This window comes from Dromaius novaehollandiae, chromosome 7, assembly GCF_036370855.1.
Source record: "Dromaius novaehollandiae isolate bDroNov1 chromosome 7, bDroNov1.hap1, whole genome shotgun sequence".
Lineage (NCBI taxonomy): Eukaryota > Metazoa > Chordata > Aves > Casuariiformes > Dromaiidae > Dromaius > Dromaius novaehollandiae.
The window spans coordinates 15,761,760-15,779,087 of record NC_088104.1 but is presented as its reverse complement, the minus strand read 5'-3'; the positions used below and the strand labels follow the sequence as shown (position 1 = coordinate 15,779,087).

The 17,328-nt window shown below is 42.2% G+C and overlaps 1 protein-coding gene across 2 annotated transcripts in view; it reads right to left on the bottom strand.

Moving 5' to 3' along the window:
• CNTNAP5 (contactin associated protein family member 5) overlaps nucleotides 1-16,868 on the bottom strand; it is a 299,019-nt gene extending 282,151 nt beyond the window's left edge. For both annotated transcript variants that reach the window (XM_026118441.2, XM_064514741.1), the window contains exon 1: nucleotides 16,558-16,868. In XM_026118441.2, coding sequence (XP_025974226.1) covers nucleotides 16,558-16,633 — 76 coding nt within the window. In that variant the 5' untranslated portion in view covers nucleotides 16,634-16,868. The remainder of the gene's footprint in view (nucleotides 1-16,557) is intronic.
• Nucleotides 16,869-17,328: the final 460 nt, after the last annotated feature.

Sequence of the window (17,328 nt, the reverse complement as noted above, 5' to 3'; positions counted from 1 at the left end):
TAGTTAACCTGAATTGCATTATAGGCAATTGTACATTTATCACCATTTATCATTAGCAGAAATTTGATTTACATATTCATGTTTATGATGGTAAATATTTTATGTTACACCAAATCTTTTTTCATACATAGGGCATATTTTAGAAAAGCAGCTAGTTACTTATCAAGAGAGTCAGAAAACATGTCCTATCCTGGGAAAAATTTAATCTTGAATGTTTGTTGTTTTTCCATTCACCTCTCCCTCCCCCCTAAAACAGAACATAAATGAAAATAACAGCAGTTTGCAAAATAAAACAGGGTTTTATTCAGATTATTGGAAAAGAAAAAGGGAAAGGAACCTGAAAATACTAATTGAATAACCGGAATAACTTTTACATTATGTCAAAACAGACCATGAAAAATCTTGTGTGGCTTCACTAAGTTAGCATTTTTGAGGGGGAAAAAATGTGATTAAAGCATTACTGAGCCACTCTCCTTACTTCTGAAGGGTATGTGGGAAGATCCAGCAGAAACCAGGGCATAGAGCAGGTTGGTAATTTGTACAAGCCCACACACAAAAATCTATCTTCCCTGTTTAATGGTATCTTTGTCCAGCTGGCTTACTAGATCCAGTAAATTAAAATCCTTATTACCACATAAGAAAACCATATAGTTCCCACAGAGAGGAAAAATCTGTAGGCAGCATAGTTACACCCTAAATATAACTGCAATGTCTTTTAAAACATTCCAATCCCTTGAATTTAAAATTTGTTATCTGAAATTTTTTCAGATGAAATACCAAATTTAACATGTCCCTCAAAGGGCCCACACTCTCTTCATGGTCTAGAAGCAAAAGAAGAGATGTAGACTTTTCTTCTCCAGAAAAAATGCATTATTTTCTATTATCTCTATACACATTTTAACCTTTTTTTGACTACAACCACCTGGAAGCTGCCACAACATATATATATACACACACATACAGCACAAATGTGTGCATATAGGTTGTTATACATGTGTATGGATACATATATAGGGTATTATCTATGTATTATCACTCAAAAGGGGGAACTGTCCCCGAATACCAGGCTGATTTTGGACCTCACTTCCAGAGCCAGATAAGTGATGGCTATAGCAATGGATGAGCTAGATTTAAGCAGATAGAGAGGGCTCTGCCATCTGTGAGCTGCTCATTTAGCCTGAAGACAAGAGAATCATAACCTGATCCACAGCTTCAGAGAAAATTATGTATTTTTCCATCTTCTAATAGGGACTTTCTGTGTGGAAGGTGATTTCCTGAAACCAGGATGACTGTTGGTGGTGTTTGTTATTATTGTATCAAAAGACGCTAAGGTTTCCTCTCTTTATGGAGTTTATGAAAACTCAGTGTAAGCCAACACTTCTCATCTTTTTGACCACCTCTAATAGAAGAGGGGCAGGACTGTATCTACAAGCACAACACAGAGGCATTGAGAAGTGCATTTATCGCAAAGGAAGTAGTAACAAGATTCAGACACAAAATGGACTGTGAAGAGTTAGAAGAGTCTACAGTACCAAGCCAAATTGGAGCACATGGAAGGAAAAGCCACTCACACTCTTGGTGGCCCTGCCTCCAAACTACTGGTCAGTCATCAAGGCAGAGGGCTGACCAGTCAGGGAGCACATGTCCTACATGGAGGTCCTTCTAGATCTATCCTTTCTTATTACCAGAAACAGCTCCTGAGCAGAAAGGGTTCAAAGGTGCAAGGGAGGAATTAGGTAGCTATGAACTCAAGACAGAGGATGAAACAAATAGCAAGGACCTGTCTTTGGTATTCTCAAAATGGGGCATAACTGGTACAAAGAGTTCATGCCCCACACTGCATAAAATTTTCTATGCATGAACTGTATGTTGGAAGAGGGCAAGTTTTATCATAGAATACTCCTTTAGCTCTTAAGGGCTTTGTGGTATTGCAGAGCATCAGGGCCTTGGCAGCCATCATTATACGAGAAATATTAAAAAGTCACAAATTAGAGAAATACTCTGAAAGGATGGTAGGCAAGAGTCAAATTCCTAATGACTCATCTTCAAAAAAATTAAAATGTCAAATTGAACAGAATATTGAAGCTATTCACCCTTAGAAAATGATTCTCCCCACAGAAAGAAAAGACTATAATGAACACAATAATAAAATATCAAAATAGGAATGAACGGATTTCATCAGGATTAATTGCTAGGACCAATTTAATCCCACTGTCTTCACAATTACTGAAATAAAAAGAACTGTGTTTCTTTAAAAGCAAGAACATATAAAATATTACCCTGCTCCATACCAAAACCAGAAATTATATACATATGTAAATTGTTAAAATGTTATGTATAGGTACATGCACGCACAGAAGTCAGCAGCAAAATCTGGACATAACTGTTCAAGATTAAATTTCAAATGTTCAATTTACAATAGGAAATTGTGAACCAAACAGTCCCCAGAATTCAGGAGCAGATTATTCTAAGGATCTGATACTTCATTTGAAATTTTGTCAGGCCTGAACATTCACCCAATGTCAAGGCGGAGGAACCAACATTTAGCCAATGCAAGAAAAAGTCAAACCCTCCTAAAAGGGGAAGAGAGAGAGTTTACTTTAAGTCAGCTATACACACATTTTAACATTGTGCCTATTATGGTTTGAAGTTAGACTTTCTCTTCCAGTTAAACCAATCTGGCTTCTGATACCGTGTACTGGAGAGTGGTGGTAAAGGGGATGAATTGAAATGAACATTTCTTATGCTCACTGAAGTCCCACGCAAGTGCGCTATCACGTCTTAGCTATATATTAAGAATTAAATCTTCTTGACTCAGTTGAAATATGTCTGCACTATAAAAACTGACTTCAATAGTCCTAATGAGACTCTGCAGTTATTTGCTTTTGAAAACTACAGAGGCAGATATTTAAATGTTAGATAAACAGAGCACTGGGAACAGAAACAACGTGACCTTAAAGATGAAAATAATTTCCCCAAAGATTCTTAGAAAAACATCAGAAGCACTCTCTTACTTGTTCTTTTATCAAAACTGACCAACCTTAGAAAACTATTCAGCCATTTCTAGAAGACATCCATCCAAGACAAATCCTTTATGGACCTGCAAAATACCAGTGCTCTTCTATATTCAGAAAGATCTTTTCTGTTATCTTACTTACTTGACAGACACTGGGCTCTATCAAGTTTCAGTATTTGAGGGACTCTGCTTTTAACCTAGTTGAGATGGTACCACAGCACCTACACAGTGAAGCCTGTCAGATCCCACCTCATTGCCAAGTCAGTGTAATTGAAGGGAAGAGAGGCTGTCCTGGCTGAGATGGGCTGGGGAGCTCTAGCAACAAAAAGAAATAAAGGACTAAGCTGGGGAAGAGGACCACAGAAAAAGCAGCCTTTGCTGATTCTATTGCTATCAGGAGGGGGAAGAGCGGAAACAGTAAATAATGCTGATGGGAAGGTCTAAACTCATGAAGCAGGTGGTCCCATCTCCCCCTCTTTCCTGTTTGTACCTCAGCATGTTCTACAGCAGCCACCAGTTTTCCAAGGCTCTGGCAGAGATAAAATAGACATCATTTATTATTCTAAATTTCCATTGAATCTCTTTTTAATTAAATCTTTTCTTCCCCTCAGGGAAGCTTAATCAAAAAACAACCCATCAAATTACTAAGTTAACAGAGGCAGATTCGCTATAAGCCTTGTTCATTTGCATAGCTGACTGTTGCTCTTTGTTTTAATCTTCTTGGTCACTTCAGTAAATGAAGCAAGGCTGTGTTACATGCTGTTTATTCAGAATACTTATGCTAAAATATAAGTACAAGACCAACTTATTATCAGTATACCTAAGAATATTCAAGGAAGGAATTATCTAGGAAAACTTTATTCATGGAATAAGATAATCATGTAGTTGCATTTGGCTTTAAAAAATACTAGTACTAGCCTCAGACTCTCTCTTTGGTACTCTGCTTCCTACAAGAATACTCCAATAAAAGAAATAACTTATTAACAAAGTACTTTAGAGTATCATGAATGGTTCCTACCTTCTTCCATACATTTCCTCTTAAAAGTAGGTTGAGGACATATACAAGAGCATGTTTTTACCATTGCCACTGTTTTCTAGTTGAAGCCTACAAAGGTTGTGGATACTGGAGAAAACATAAGCTTTGCTACTTGCAAAATTATAGCTGAGTGAGAGCAAGTTTCTCTTTTCTTACATTAGGGTTATTCCAAAAGACTATTCATTCCTTGAGGGTTGGAGTTACTAGTCCCCAAAGGCCAAGAGTCTGGCTATTCTCATGAAGCTAGCTATTTCATCGAAGCCGACACCAGCCAGGCACACACGTACAAATACACTGAAAAAGACAGCGGATGCATTTGTACATAGTTTTTGGAGCAGAGACTCTGCTGTTATCATCACTGGCATGAAGAGATCCCCCCCATTAGGGTGAAACCCTTGTGCTTCACACTTACAAACATGGAAAGCCCATTCCTATCCTGAAAGAGTCTAAATCAATTACTCTTCTCTGTGCATCTTGTGGAATAGAATAGACATTTCCAGCTGTGAACTGTTTTTCTCCATGCCTGAGCACTAAGTTAAGTGCCTGTCTTGGAATCTGCAAAGCTTAGTTCAAATGGGGGTTTTTAGATTTGCTCTAAATTGCCTTTGAGCTAAGACTATAGTTTTCCTTAACATAGGAAGCAAAAAGGAAAAAATTCTCTTGTGCAGTTCTGTTGGCTGTTTCAGGATGGCACTTTAGTCATACATATCTTGTTACCAATCTTTAACTTGATATGAATGCATTGTTTCCAGCAAGTGATTTTAGTTCAGCACCAGGCCTTCATAGCTTCTGTAGAGATGCAAGTTAGCTGCACCTACACAACACAGAAATGATTGGAAGGGCATACTGCTTGGGAAAAAAAGAAAAAAAAGGTTTACTGTCCTGGCTCAGAGCCAAACAGCCCATAGCTCTCACATTGAAGACTGTGCAATTATAGATTTACACAGAGATCCTAAAAGTTGCTGCATACAAACCCCCATGGAAGTCACCAGAGAGCCAGCACAGATCATAATGGTTTACAGGCTCTATTATTTGTTGATGCTGCAAGTACTCTGTCTTTTAAGACATGTGCTAACAGTATTATTGCTTATATCAAGTCAGTGCCTAGCATACTGGGCCCTTTCTCTGACCTCTGCTTTTAGGTGTAGTTTCTATACACTAAGAGATGAACATTTAAATATAATTAGATAAACAAGATAAAATGAAGTTCATAGCAATTAAACATACCTAATGACTCCCTAGAAAAACTAGAAAAAGTCAAGCATCAAACCCAGGCCTTTCAAATTTGAAGATCGTTCCTCTCTCCTAACGCCCACCCTTTCATCTAACACTTACAGGTTTTATGCTAATTTTCATATGCTACATTTTCAATGCAGAAGAAAACCAGATAACTATACATGTAATTGTGGTGTTCCCTTGTACAGTCTGTAAGGTGTTACAACACTGGTCTTGGTGCCTCTGCTAATTAGATGAAGTTTCAAATAATAGTCACTATAAATCAGATGTTACTAATGGTTTTAGGTTTTTCTCTTTTTTGTGGGAGGGGTGGGAAGGTCAGAGAGTGCAGGAGGAAAATCTGTTCCTTTATGGCTCTGACTCACTGTTTGCCAGTAATCAGAGAAAGGCTGGCAAATCAGGACTTCCTTATTTAAGGCATACAAGTCACTGACATCCAGACCCAAGCTCTTGGGAGACAATGACAGAATTGGCAGGCTTGGATCAAGCATACCAAAGCAAGTAAAACAGCATGGTTTTGCTATGAAGTGGGATGAGTCACAGAGGTTGGTAGCTCCTTCCACAAGCAAGCAGACAATGTGGATAATGATTGGTCCATGATTTAGTGAGCAGACCTTAAGTTTTTCTATTTACTCTGCAGAGGTCTCAAGAAAGGCTGCTTCTTTCATACAGGCTGACCTTGCCCAAAGCCAACTGCCCTTCCAGAGCAAAAGTACAGACGAAAAGCACATCTCTATTGCTTGTCTGAAAAAAGTTTGGGCTTTTGTAAACACTCACTGATGAATGTGGGTGTGTAAAGAAGATTGTAATCCAAACTCATGAGGCAGTAAATACGTTACTTCAGCTGATGTGCAGCCTCTCTGAAGGCTGCCCCAGGGAACAGTACCAGCTACAGACTTCAAGAGGAGAAGAGTTTATAATTTGCAAACAAACCTGATGTTATGGTTAAAGTGTCTAATGTTATAGTCCCTTAAGGGAAATTTGGTGCTCACGAATGTGACTAACCATACTAGTCTTCAGCCCAATTCAGTTCTTTCTTCTTCCCCTCAATTCCTGGCTCCAGCCCATACACTTCTTTTGAATGACACAATCAACTCAAATCCTTTGATGGCTTTCTTAGAGCACAGAAGTCATAAGCAGTTCTCCACCAGGAAACTGGGGCAGAAGACAAGAATGTCTCAGAAACCTACTGTCCTGTAAAGGCTTAACACATGCTAGTGATGTTTATGAAGAAAGTGAGACCAACAGAGCCTGTAACAAGGAAATGACCAATGTGATGCATTTCTTTGGGGCAAGGAGGTAGAAAGGGGAAAAGTGTATTTAATTTTTTTTAAAAAAAATCTATGCAGCCTTTTCTATATAGTCATGAGCAACTTCATGCACCTAACAAAAAACTACCTGTATGGTTTCTAGACTGGAACAAGCTTGCATCTGTCTACCCAGAAGCATTTAGCAATGTGAGCTCACACCTTCCTGGAAGATAGACAACTACAGATACCCTTAGGCTAGCAGCTTTTCAGAACATTTACAATGTTTTCTATAATGTTTGTACAAAAATGACTATCACAATGGAATCCTACTTGTTATTGCAGCTAGTATTCACCTTGGCTTAACATAAGACTGGGAATACACATCAAATAAAATGCAAGAAGGTATATATGCACCTTTAAATTATATTGTCAATAAGTTGGAAACAAAGTTGGCATAGACTTTAACAAAACAGCAGACCAGTGCACTTTCAGATGATGTACTCAAAAAAAAGCAGCAACCATAGGAAAATGAATAATTCTTTATATGGACAAGTAGAAACATCTTGTATTGCTCATATTGCCAGACAGGCTTTTTTAAAAAAAATAAAACTTCACAGGAGAGCATTACCAAGGATTTATACACTGGAGAAACTGACTTCTGAGGAAAAGAAGATCTGAAATTCAAGCAAAAGTCATTCCATTGATTTTTCAGGGAGTTCAGACCAGGTCCTGGATCAACTAAATCTGTGCAAGAATTCAGTGAATAACTGTCCGAGAATAATGAGAATTAATATTACATACAAGATGAGCTTCACACGTAAGAAGCAGAGCTGAGAAAAGGGAATTTGATAATCTGTAAATATTTGAATGCTGCAAGCTATATCTGATTGAAATTCATCAAATTTTCAGAGACTGTTTGGAAAAGAAAATGAGAAATGCCATAACTGCTTAATCTTGCTAGGGGTTGCTGATGGAGGTTCATCTTTCAAATTAAAATGCAAACTGTTTTGATACAGAATTAAAACCAAAAACAACAAAATGCCACAAACCAATGGCTCTGAATTTCTGGGGGCCTGGCAGGAAGACAGCCAAAGGCCCTGTCCTTCCTGTGTAAGGTGTCTCTTCTGTGTTCCCTTCTCCCCGCTGCTCCGTTCAGAATCCACAAAACCATTGCACAAAACTCAGGGCAGCCTAGTGGCAAGGTGCTCACCCAGAATTCAACTTAGATAAGTTCATATTCTGCTTTTTTTTTCCCCAGAGTCTTCCTAGGTAGCTTCAGAGAAGCCACCAGGCTTCTCCAAAACTCTTACCTCTGCAGACACACAGTTGCTCCCTCTCCTCTTGACATGCCTGTCCAGAAGCAGATGGATGGACTTCTACCATCATACATGCTCCAGAGCATGTGCTCTGGCTAGAAGGTTCACTGTGGGCATCTTCAGGCACTTAGAGACCATAAGATGACCATGACACTTCCAGCCAGTAAAAAGCCATTACCATTTCTCAGAGAGTCAGGATGTCCCCAGGATTATTTAGAGTAGCAGCCTACTAGAAGTGCTCCCAAGGCCAGCTTTAGAGGACCATATCATGCAAATAGAAACTCTCTCTCCATTTTGCCTATTTTCATTGGTTTTAGCTCACCCTCTGCCTTTAGCACTGTGGAGAATGAGTGCTCCTTAACTTGTTATCCTGTGGGGCAGACATTTCTCATCCTCTATTAAATATTTAGACCTTCATACAGCAAGTAATCCTGCTAACTTGTTTGACTTAAATTATACCCCATTGGCAAATCAAATTAGAGAAGATTTGAGTAAATCTACCTCTTAAAACAAAAGCTGATTTTCTCCACGTTCAGCCATTTGTGGGATTAACTTTTCTAATGGGTTCTTATGTGCACAGTGTTTTTGTTTTCATGGATACTAGAAGAGAATGAATTATTCATTGTGGGGGGGAAGTCTACAACATCCATTTTCATGGTATATTTAGTCCCTTTTGTCCTATTCATAAATCAATCCTGATTACTACAAATGCATGTGTTATTCCTAACAGTTCACTGATGATTCATTTGGACCATTAATTCAGACTTCAAGTGCATTAGGAAGCTGCCACTAGTAATGGGGAAACTGGAAGGAGATCCTCTGTGGCCATCCCCCTCTCCCTGCAAGAAACAGGCCCATCTCCTGCTCCTTTCCTTATGCATAATAATATAGAAACACCAGATACTCTCCAATAACAAAACGCCATTTCCCTTCCCACTCCAGTATTAAACTTGCATGGAGAGAAGGAAAACAGCCTTATTAATGCTCAGTGGGTTGCTTTTATGACCTAGAAGGAGGATGGAGAGCAATGGCTCATAGCACCTACATCGGAAGTAAGGGCAATTTAGGCCCCAACATACAGAGAGATTACTGAACTACTACAGGAATGACTACAACCATGTCACCACTGAAACAGATCACAAGGTATCTGTCTGTTCCTGGACTGACGACAAGCTGTCGTCATCAAAGGACAGTTGTCATTGAGGAACAATGCCTCATCATTTACAGCAGAATTAAATGGAACTTGCCAATTCTGATCCAAGCAGTACAACATTTATCAGCCTATTGCCCAGCTGGGAACAAAGAGGATTTCCCCCATTTTAAAATTATTATTTATTACTGTATTGGCAACACAGTGCACTGAATACTTTCAGAGGAAAAATTTATGCTCCAGAATTCCTAAGGGCCAACACGCAATACTTCAATACACACAATAAAACTGAGAATGAAAATGGACTTATTTCCTTTCCAGTCCAATTCCTACAGTGCCACAATGGTTAATATTGAATACCATTCCGTTTCATGCTTTGTAGCTTTATGCTAAACTCTAATTACTGATGTCAAAAATAAAAGTGCTTCCCAAAATGATACCATAGTTATTCTACAGTTCCCACTGCTGTGGGTGTTACTGAACATTTGAGTACTCTGGGGTACAGTGCATCCCACTGCAATGCTCAGCTCTTTTATGCCATAAAGATCACACAGGCAATTAACAATTTGGAAAAGAGTGCATTAATATCAGCCACTAAACTCTAATAGTCTAGAATGACACTAAATGAGCAGTTTTAAAGCTTTTCCTTGTTATTGCTATTATGAATCCATATAGTAGTGATGCTCATTAAGAATACCCCTAACCTCAAGCTTGGAGTTACATTGCCCCGCGTGGAAATGGCATTGGCACATTATAAGCTAATCAGCAGTGTAATGTGTTTGATGTTGACCACAACAGGAGAAAGTCAGAGAGGCTGTTGCCAGCCAACTTCTTCCAGTGCCTATATCTGACTTACACCCAGTCCTTATAGTCAGAAATCTGGACTTCTCTGGCCCAATGCAAATAAACCATCCCAATCCCAGAGCTAGAACAACCTCCAGATTTTGAATCACAATGATGCTGATGAATGTTCTTTTAAACTTAATTACCCATGTAATCATGATTCCTGAGAAAACAGAAATCATTCAATTTCTGCTGTCCAAAGCCAGTATCAGTTAGACTCAGACTGAGGGAAAAATCCTCTGGAAAAGCCATTTGTACTAAGTTCACTGGAAACCCCCTCCCTGTCCCTGATACACTGCCACACTCGACTGACCCCAAGCCAGAAGCCTCTGATTTGACATCTGCATAGGATGAAGACAACAAATGACACAGATAACTTTCTTCTGAAGCAGCAGCAGTGTAAGGCCCAGATGCTGTCTTTGCCTCCTCAATCATTTCTTAATATCTTTTCCTAACACTAAAGCCCTTGCTGATCCAGGAGAGGGTCTCCCAAATTACATATCTAGTCTCTCAAGAGGACTAAAACAAGCATTTTCCTCTTCCAAAATGATTGCCCCAGCCAACTTCTGTCATAGAAAAATTTCTCTCTCAAGGATGCCCATGAGAGCATCACATCCTGGTATTGTGGGTTATTTGACATCTGTGCAAGTTCAGAGCCCTGGGGCTGCACTAGATCACAGAGAAGTTAAACAGCAAAGGCTTTATTATGATAGCAAAACACTGGATAAAATAAAAGCTACTAACACTTATGTACTAGCTTATAGACCAAGACTATCTGAGCTCTATCTTTTTTGCTGGTAAAACACTACAACTGAACATTCAAAATCAATTCTGCAGGTTTTTGATTCACTGATTATGAAGAAATACAATGTTAATTGTTGAAGCAACTCTAATACCTGGTTACTATTTTAACTAGAGAATGCAGACTGGCACTGTTTTATCCAGATCCTGTGCTGATAATCTGAGCATGAGCTTCTGTAAGAAAAGGACCAAGTTATCCAAGTCCTAACATATGTCTATAGCATAGATAAATGGATAGCATTATGCAGAGGCAAAATGCAACTAGAAAGATGGTTTTTCCTCTCCTTCTGGCATACAGATCAGGCAAGATCCTTTATGACATTTACAAATGGCTACACTCTTCCTTTTGCTAAATTTCTTTATTTGTGGAGCAAATACCAGCTAAGAAACAAAATATCTACTGCTTATCTGTCTACAAGGGCAATTGTCTTACTACACTATTAACTCCCTTTTTTTATCCATTCTATTAAGCAGGTTTTTTTAATTAAAAATAAAACAAAACAATGTTTTGACATTTCTTCCTCCCCTTCTGATTCTATATTGCATTGTTCTCATTTATAACTGATCAGTTCTGCTGATCTAGTGAGCAGATGGCATTATCAGCCCACAAGAATCTGCACAGGGCAATTAGAAAATACAGAGACAAGATTAATACAAGGAAATTAATTACCAGTGATATCAGTCCAGCACTCTGTACAAAAATTCTCTCATTTTTCTGACTCTGTAGAGACATGCTAATAACTACTGATGCGTCCTGCTTTACTGATGCATTCAGAGCCTCCAAGAAATGCCCGTAATTATACAGCTTTGTTATACATCAGGGTTACACTATTCTCTCCCCTCTTTCTTGGTCTGAGAGAGTTTAAGATAAGGCTGAACAAAATGGTCCATGTCCCCTGAAGATGCTTTAACAGACAAAGAAAATGTTCATGTAAATCCAACTTCTGTTTTCTCTTCTGTACCCTTCTTTTCTGAGTACACTCAGAAGAGATTATATCCAGTGAGGACCACATCCTACAAACACCATGCAAATGTGCCCCTCATATCAATAAAATGGCAACAGTCTGAAAAAGCAAATCTTACAGGATCAGAGTATCTTTCCCTCAACAATCCTGTCAGTCAAAAAACCCCAGCCATGTCAGGTCATTTTGAAAAGAAACCAGGTTACCTGGTGCTTTGCACAAACAGCTCTCACCCTCAAATGCCTGGTAGGACACCAAAGGCTGGTAGGTTAAGGAAAGGCAGATGCCTCAGGGAATCTGTCATGGGTGATCCCGGAAGGTACATCTGCAGATTTGTATTCTTCCCATTATCTTTTCCAGAGGTCTTTTTTTTTTTTTTTGGGGGGGGGGGGGAGTAAAATTCATATTTGTTAAGCAAACTGAAACCTGTCGCATCTACTGAAAAAATGCATTTGGGGGCTAAAAATAAACGCATGCCATCCCACACTTCCACTGCCTTGGGATTCTCATTCATTTCCCCATTCAGCTATCTGGACTCCATCTGCCTCAAATACCATCAGAAAAGGGGGAGGGTGGGGAGGAGGAAGCAGGTGGTAATCCATGGATTTAGAAACAACTACGTATAGCAAAGCAAACATGATCTAACTATTGAGCAGGGGACATGATCTCACCATATGAGATCAACTCAATTGACCCCAAGGGAGTTATTTTCATACTTAAGCGCAAAATCAGTGTCAGAATCTACCTCCAGGCTTGCTTGTGATACACTGCCTCAGTTTCCCACTGGTAAGACTGCGATTCTGGCAGTACTGAACGCTCACCAGTCCCACACATGCTGGGGAGCTGGCAGAAGCTGGTACTTGCCATGTGCTGGGAAAGCTCCGCAAGTGTGTTGTTCTACCCAGAAGCACCATATTTTCCACTTGAAGTCTATAGTTTGTACAACTGTACCAAGCACATTTGGAAACAATTTGTTCTTGCTGTTGATTTATATGAAAAATTCCACTGCATTTGCATGACATTAAGAGCAAAAAAAAAAAAAAGAAAAAAAGAAAAAACTGTCCAAGCAGACAATATATTTGATACTGAGATAATAACCCTGGATAGATTCCTGCGGGCTGCTAATGCCATCTGCCTAGTGGATGCAGAATCCAAAGACGTTTGTAGTCCATTTTAAGTCTGTCTAAGACCAACTCAAAGCCAAGGACTGCTGAGTCAAACTGTCTGATTGATCAATAATGAGACGTGCAAGAAGGAGGCACTGATCAGCAATAGGTCCCTCAGACCTTGCTGTGGCAGCAATCTCATTCACAGCCTCTCTCAGGAAATCTCATTATCCCATATTATTTCTTCCACTGGTACATTGGGAGGCATAAAAAAAGCTAACATTTGGGTATGGTTCCCCCCACATGGAGCTAAGAGGAGGAAAGCATGTCTGAACATCCATCTTTTGTAAAGAAATATTTAGCTACTGGAGCCAGCAGAAGAACCAGGAGTGTGAGCCCGAGCCACTTTACTCAGCCTGCAAGCAAATGAACTGCAGCCTACGACCTGAAGATCAATATTCTACCCGTATCAGCAGATGTCTTCAAAACTTAGCATTTCTGACCACACAGACAGAAAGGTCACTGTTTAACAGACCTCCTGCTTTTACCGCTGCTGACCAAGGTCTCATTTGCGCTGTCACAAGTCCCAAGTAAACCTATTGATCTCAATAGCCTCAAGCGTTCAGAGTCAAGTTTTCTGCTGTACGTTTACACTTAGGCTTGTCTGACTCTTGCACTGTTACTGCCAATTCAAATCACTGTAAAGAATGACTAAAATCAGTCAATACCTATTGCCTAAAAAAGTCATCTTCTCCAATAAAATGCATGTTTTTTCAAATACATATCAATTTTTTCTACATGATTTTGAAATATAGATACAAACACTACCTGCAGTAAGTCTTTAACTGCTCAGTTAAAAGCACAAAGAAGTCTCCTGTAAGGCCAGATCTAAATCCACTGCAGAATAGTAAATCATGTATTATATAATTCAATAGAAGTCCAAAAGAAGATCTATTTCTATGACACCTTGAATTTTTGCGGCTTTGACTGACAGTCAAGACCAGGTTTAACTGAAAGGTTTGAGCATCATAATCAGACAATAAACACTGGTGAACCAGGTACAGTGATTCTGTGGGGGGAAGGAGGTCATACTCAGCAGTGGAAACATGCCACCGTTTCTGAAAAGCTTTTGCAATGGGAGTTAGAAGCTGCCAGTTCTCCAGAAGTGTTTTAATCTGCTACATCTTTCTGGCCATACAAGAAAAGTCAGTGAAGCAAGATTTAAATAAAAGAGGGAGCAGAACATGCAAAATAACAATGTCAACAAAATCTTAAGATGCACAGCACCAAAGCAAGGACCCCCGAGCAGGAACGCTCCTGCTTCGTGAATACCTCATGGATGTAGACTAGCCCCGTACTGCTATGTCAGCATGGGGGAGCAGCATAAGCTTGTTTTTCTTTCCACATTTCAATTTCCACACACACACACACAAAAAGCAAAAAGAGAAATGTGTTCAACAACTGGCAATGTAGACTTACCGAAGCTACTAATGTTTCCAGATCACAGAAAATGCTGCTAAAGGGCAACTAATTTGTTATACAGCAAGGCTTTGTGTCTCCCTCTCTACCTGATGACTGTAGAAATTTCAGTCCAGATATCATATGCAACCCATTTCCAGTATTAGGTACGTGTCTATTTATTCTTTTTCTAATAATTAGTATCCTGGGGAGAAATCCTGTTGCCACTCTAGTTACCTAATGTAATAAACCATTGCAAAAAGCAAAGTGGGAGGAATTTATGTGTTTTATTAGCAGTTAGTAATTTTGATCTAATGATATCTACTGACCCCTAGTCTATAGCTACTTCAAAGCAGATTCTTTAGCAATTCTTTGTTTAATTAAAAACTATACCAAAGAAGAAATCAGAATCAAATATCTCGGTGGCAGGGAAGGTTTTTATTTGCTTGGGATTTTCCTATTACAGAAATTAAATAAATGGAGAATCTTTTTAAAGTTTCCTAATTTAAGAGCAGGAAAAAAAGTTACCTATGTTAACTCCAAATTAGATATTAGGATGAAAAAATAAAGCTGTATTCTTCCTCCCAAACACTCCTTTTCCACTAGAAATACTGTCCCCAATTCCCTTCTCATTTGCAGAACTTGTCAGAAACAAGCCTGCTGAAGCCATTGCAATTATACCAGGATAAACATCTGAACAAGACATTTGGCCAGACCATTCAAATCACAGCATAGAAGTAATGCTTTTCCATTTGCACTTTGGTTTTCAAATAAAAGCTCCTCAGTTCCTGACAGCAGCCTGGGCTGAGGGCTCCCATTTGGGAACTCCTCCTTTTGGAAAGTTTATCAGGGATCTGGAAGCTCAGTACTGAAAGCAAGGGCACTTTTACATAGCTGGTTTACTATGGACTTCAGGGTACTAATGCTAGGCACATAACATTCAACATTTTGACCCATATATAAGATTTCCTTCTCAGTCCAAGACCAAGTAAGGAAGCAGAGCTTCCCTCAGCTCCCACATACAGAGATGATTTATTTAAGAAGGTGATGAATTTTCATACTGGATGCAATTATTGAGATCTGTGTGCACACACAGATCTCCTCACATCCAAACCTAACGAGGTTTCTAGGGAACTTGTAGCTATTACAGATTCACAGGCTCCTTTGCTTCGCTCCTGGGAAAGCACTTACAGCTGATTCCATGCTAATTCATTGCTCAATGAATAAGTAAAATCTGTACAATATAATAAAACCATTGATCATTATGCTTTAAAAAGACCGACTCCTAAATATTTAGGAAGCAGTGTGTATTCAGTGGAAATGTTTATTGGCACTGGGAAATTAAACTGTCACCCATGAAATAGTAAAACTCATTAATGCAGAGTTTCTTTTTAAGTGTTAGGAATTAAGTTTATTACTGCATCAGTAATGGCAAGCCTCAGTCTTAAATCGCCTGCCACTTAGTATTCGTGAGCATTATTAAAACATATTAACCAAAATTTAATTAAGTGAAATTTAAAGGGGGAAAAAAAGCGGCGCGTCCCCGCCAGTGCTGCAGCTCTCAAGAGCAATTAAGGAGCAGGACGGAGGGGCGGGCAGGGACACCCCCCACCACCACCCCCACCACCCCCCGCCCCGGCCCCGCTGCCCCCGCCGCGCCGTCGGCGGGACAACAGCGCCCTCTGGCGGCCGCGCCGCGCCCCGCGGAGCCCCGCGGAGCCGCCCGCTCCCGCGCGAGGGCGGCCGCGCCCCGCGCCGCAGTGGGGCCCATCGTGGCCGGTTTCTCCCCCTTTCCTCCTCCCGACCCCGGGGCTCGCCGGCGCCGAAGGTCCGCGGTCCGCGCCGACGGGTCGCGCAAGCCAAAGCGCCCGCGGAGCTGCTGCCTTTCGGCCGTGACGCTGCAAAGCGCAGCGGCGCGGGCGGCTCCGGCTCGCGGGGACGGAGCCGGCCGGCAGCAGCGCTGGGGAAACTTGGGGGGAGCAGCCCGGTGGGGGCGGCCGCGGCGGCGAGCGGGGCTCCCCGAGGGGGCGGCGGACGCGCCCCGCTGCGGCTGCACCGGGCCCGGCCGGCAGCGCGCACTGGCGGCCGCTGAACCGGCGGCGACCGCGAAACGCGGCCGCGGGAAGGACCGAGGGGAGCGGCGAGCGGCTCGCTGCGGGCTCCGGCACCCGCGTCCGCACAGGCAGGACGGCGGCGAGCGGTCCCTCCACCCGGCCGCAACTTTGCATTTCTAAGCTCGATCGGCAAACCGGAGCCGGGCTAACTTTCTTAGAGGTCATGCTGCAATAAGCCCCTTTTTCCAAGGAGTTTTTCCTCCCTTCCTCACGCCGCCCCCGCACCCCGAAACCACCCCCGGGCAACTCCGCGCACTGCCGCTACTCACAATTCGTCGCGGTTAATCCCAGGTGCCCGAAACTGAAGAGCAGCAGCGTGAAAACCCCGAGGGCTCGGGCATCCATCTTCAGCCCCGGGCGAGGACGGCAGCCGCCCGCCCGCCGCCGCGCGTCCCGCTCGCCGAGCGCCCCGCAGCCCCCGTGCGCTCCCGCGGCCGCCGCTCATCTACTCCATGCGGCATCCAGGCGCTCCGGGCACCCGCCTCCACCGCGGCGCTCGCAGGAGCCGCCCGAGCCGCTGCCCCGGCTCCCGCCGCGCAAACGCTCCTCGCCGGCTGCGGCGGGGACCAGGCAGCCGGCGCTGGACACCTCCTTATAGGCGAGAGCGCGCTGCTCTCCACCTCCTCCCAGCCCCTGCAAGTCACTCCTCCTCGCCTCCCAGGGAGGATCCTCATTGCAATCTTCACGCGTTGTTGATAAGCATCAGAGTCACGGAGTAAATCAGCTGCCTGGAGAAAAAACATCTTTTTTTTCCCCCCCCCCCTTTTCTCTTTTTCCTTCCCCCTCTGGTTACCGCTGTCGCTGGAACAGTTTGCGGCGCCCTCAGCTCAGTTGCTTGTTTGCTCACACGCAAAAACACCTCTCGCGGAAAGCGCCGCGCCGGCTCCGCGGGGCCCCGCGCAGAGGGGGCCGGACGCTGCGGGGCGGCTCCGGCCCGGATCTGGGCCCGTCTCGGTGGGTGCCGTCCCGGCCCGAGGAGCCCCGGAGGGTGGCAGCCCCCGCAGAGCGAAGCGAAACGAAGCCGAGCCGAGCCGAGCCGA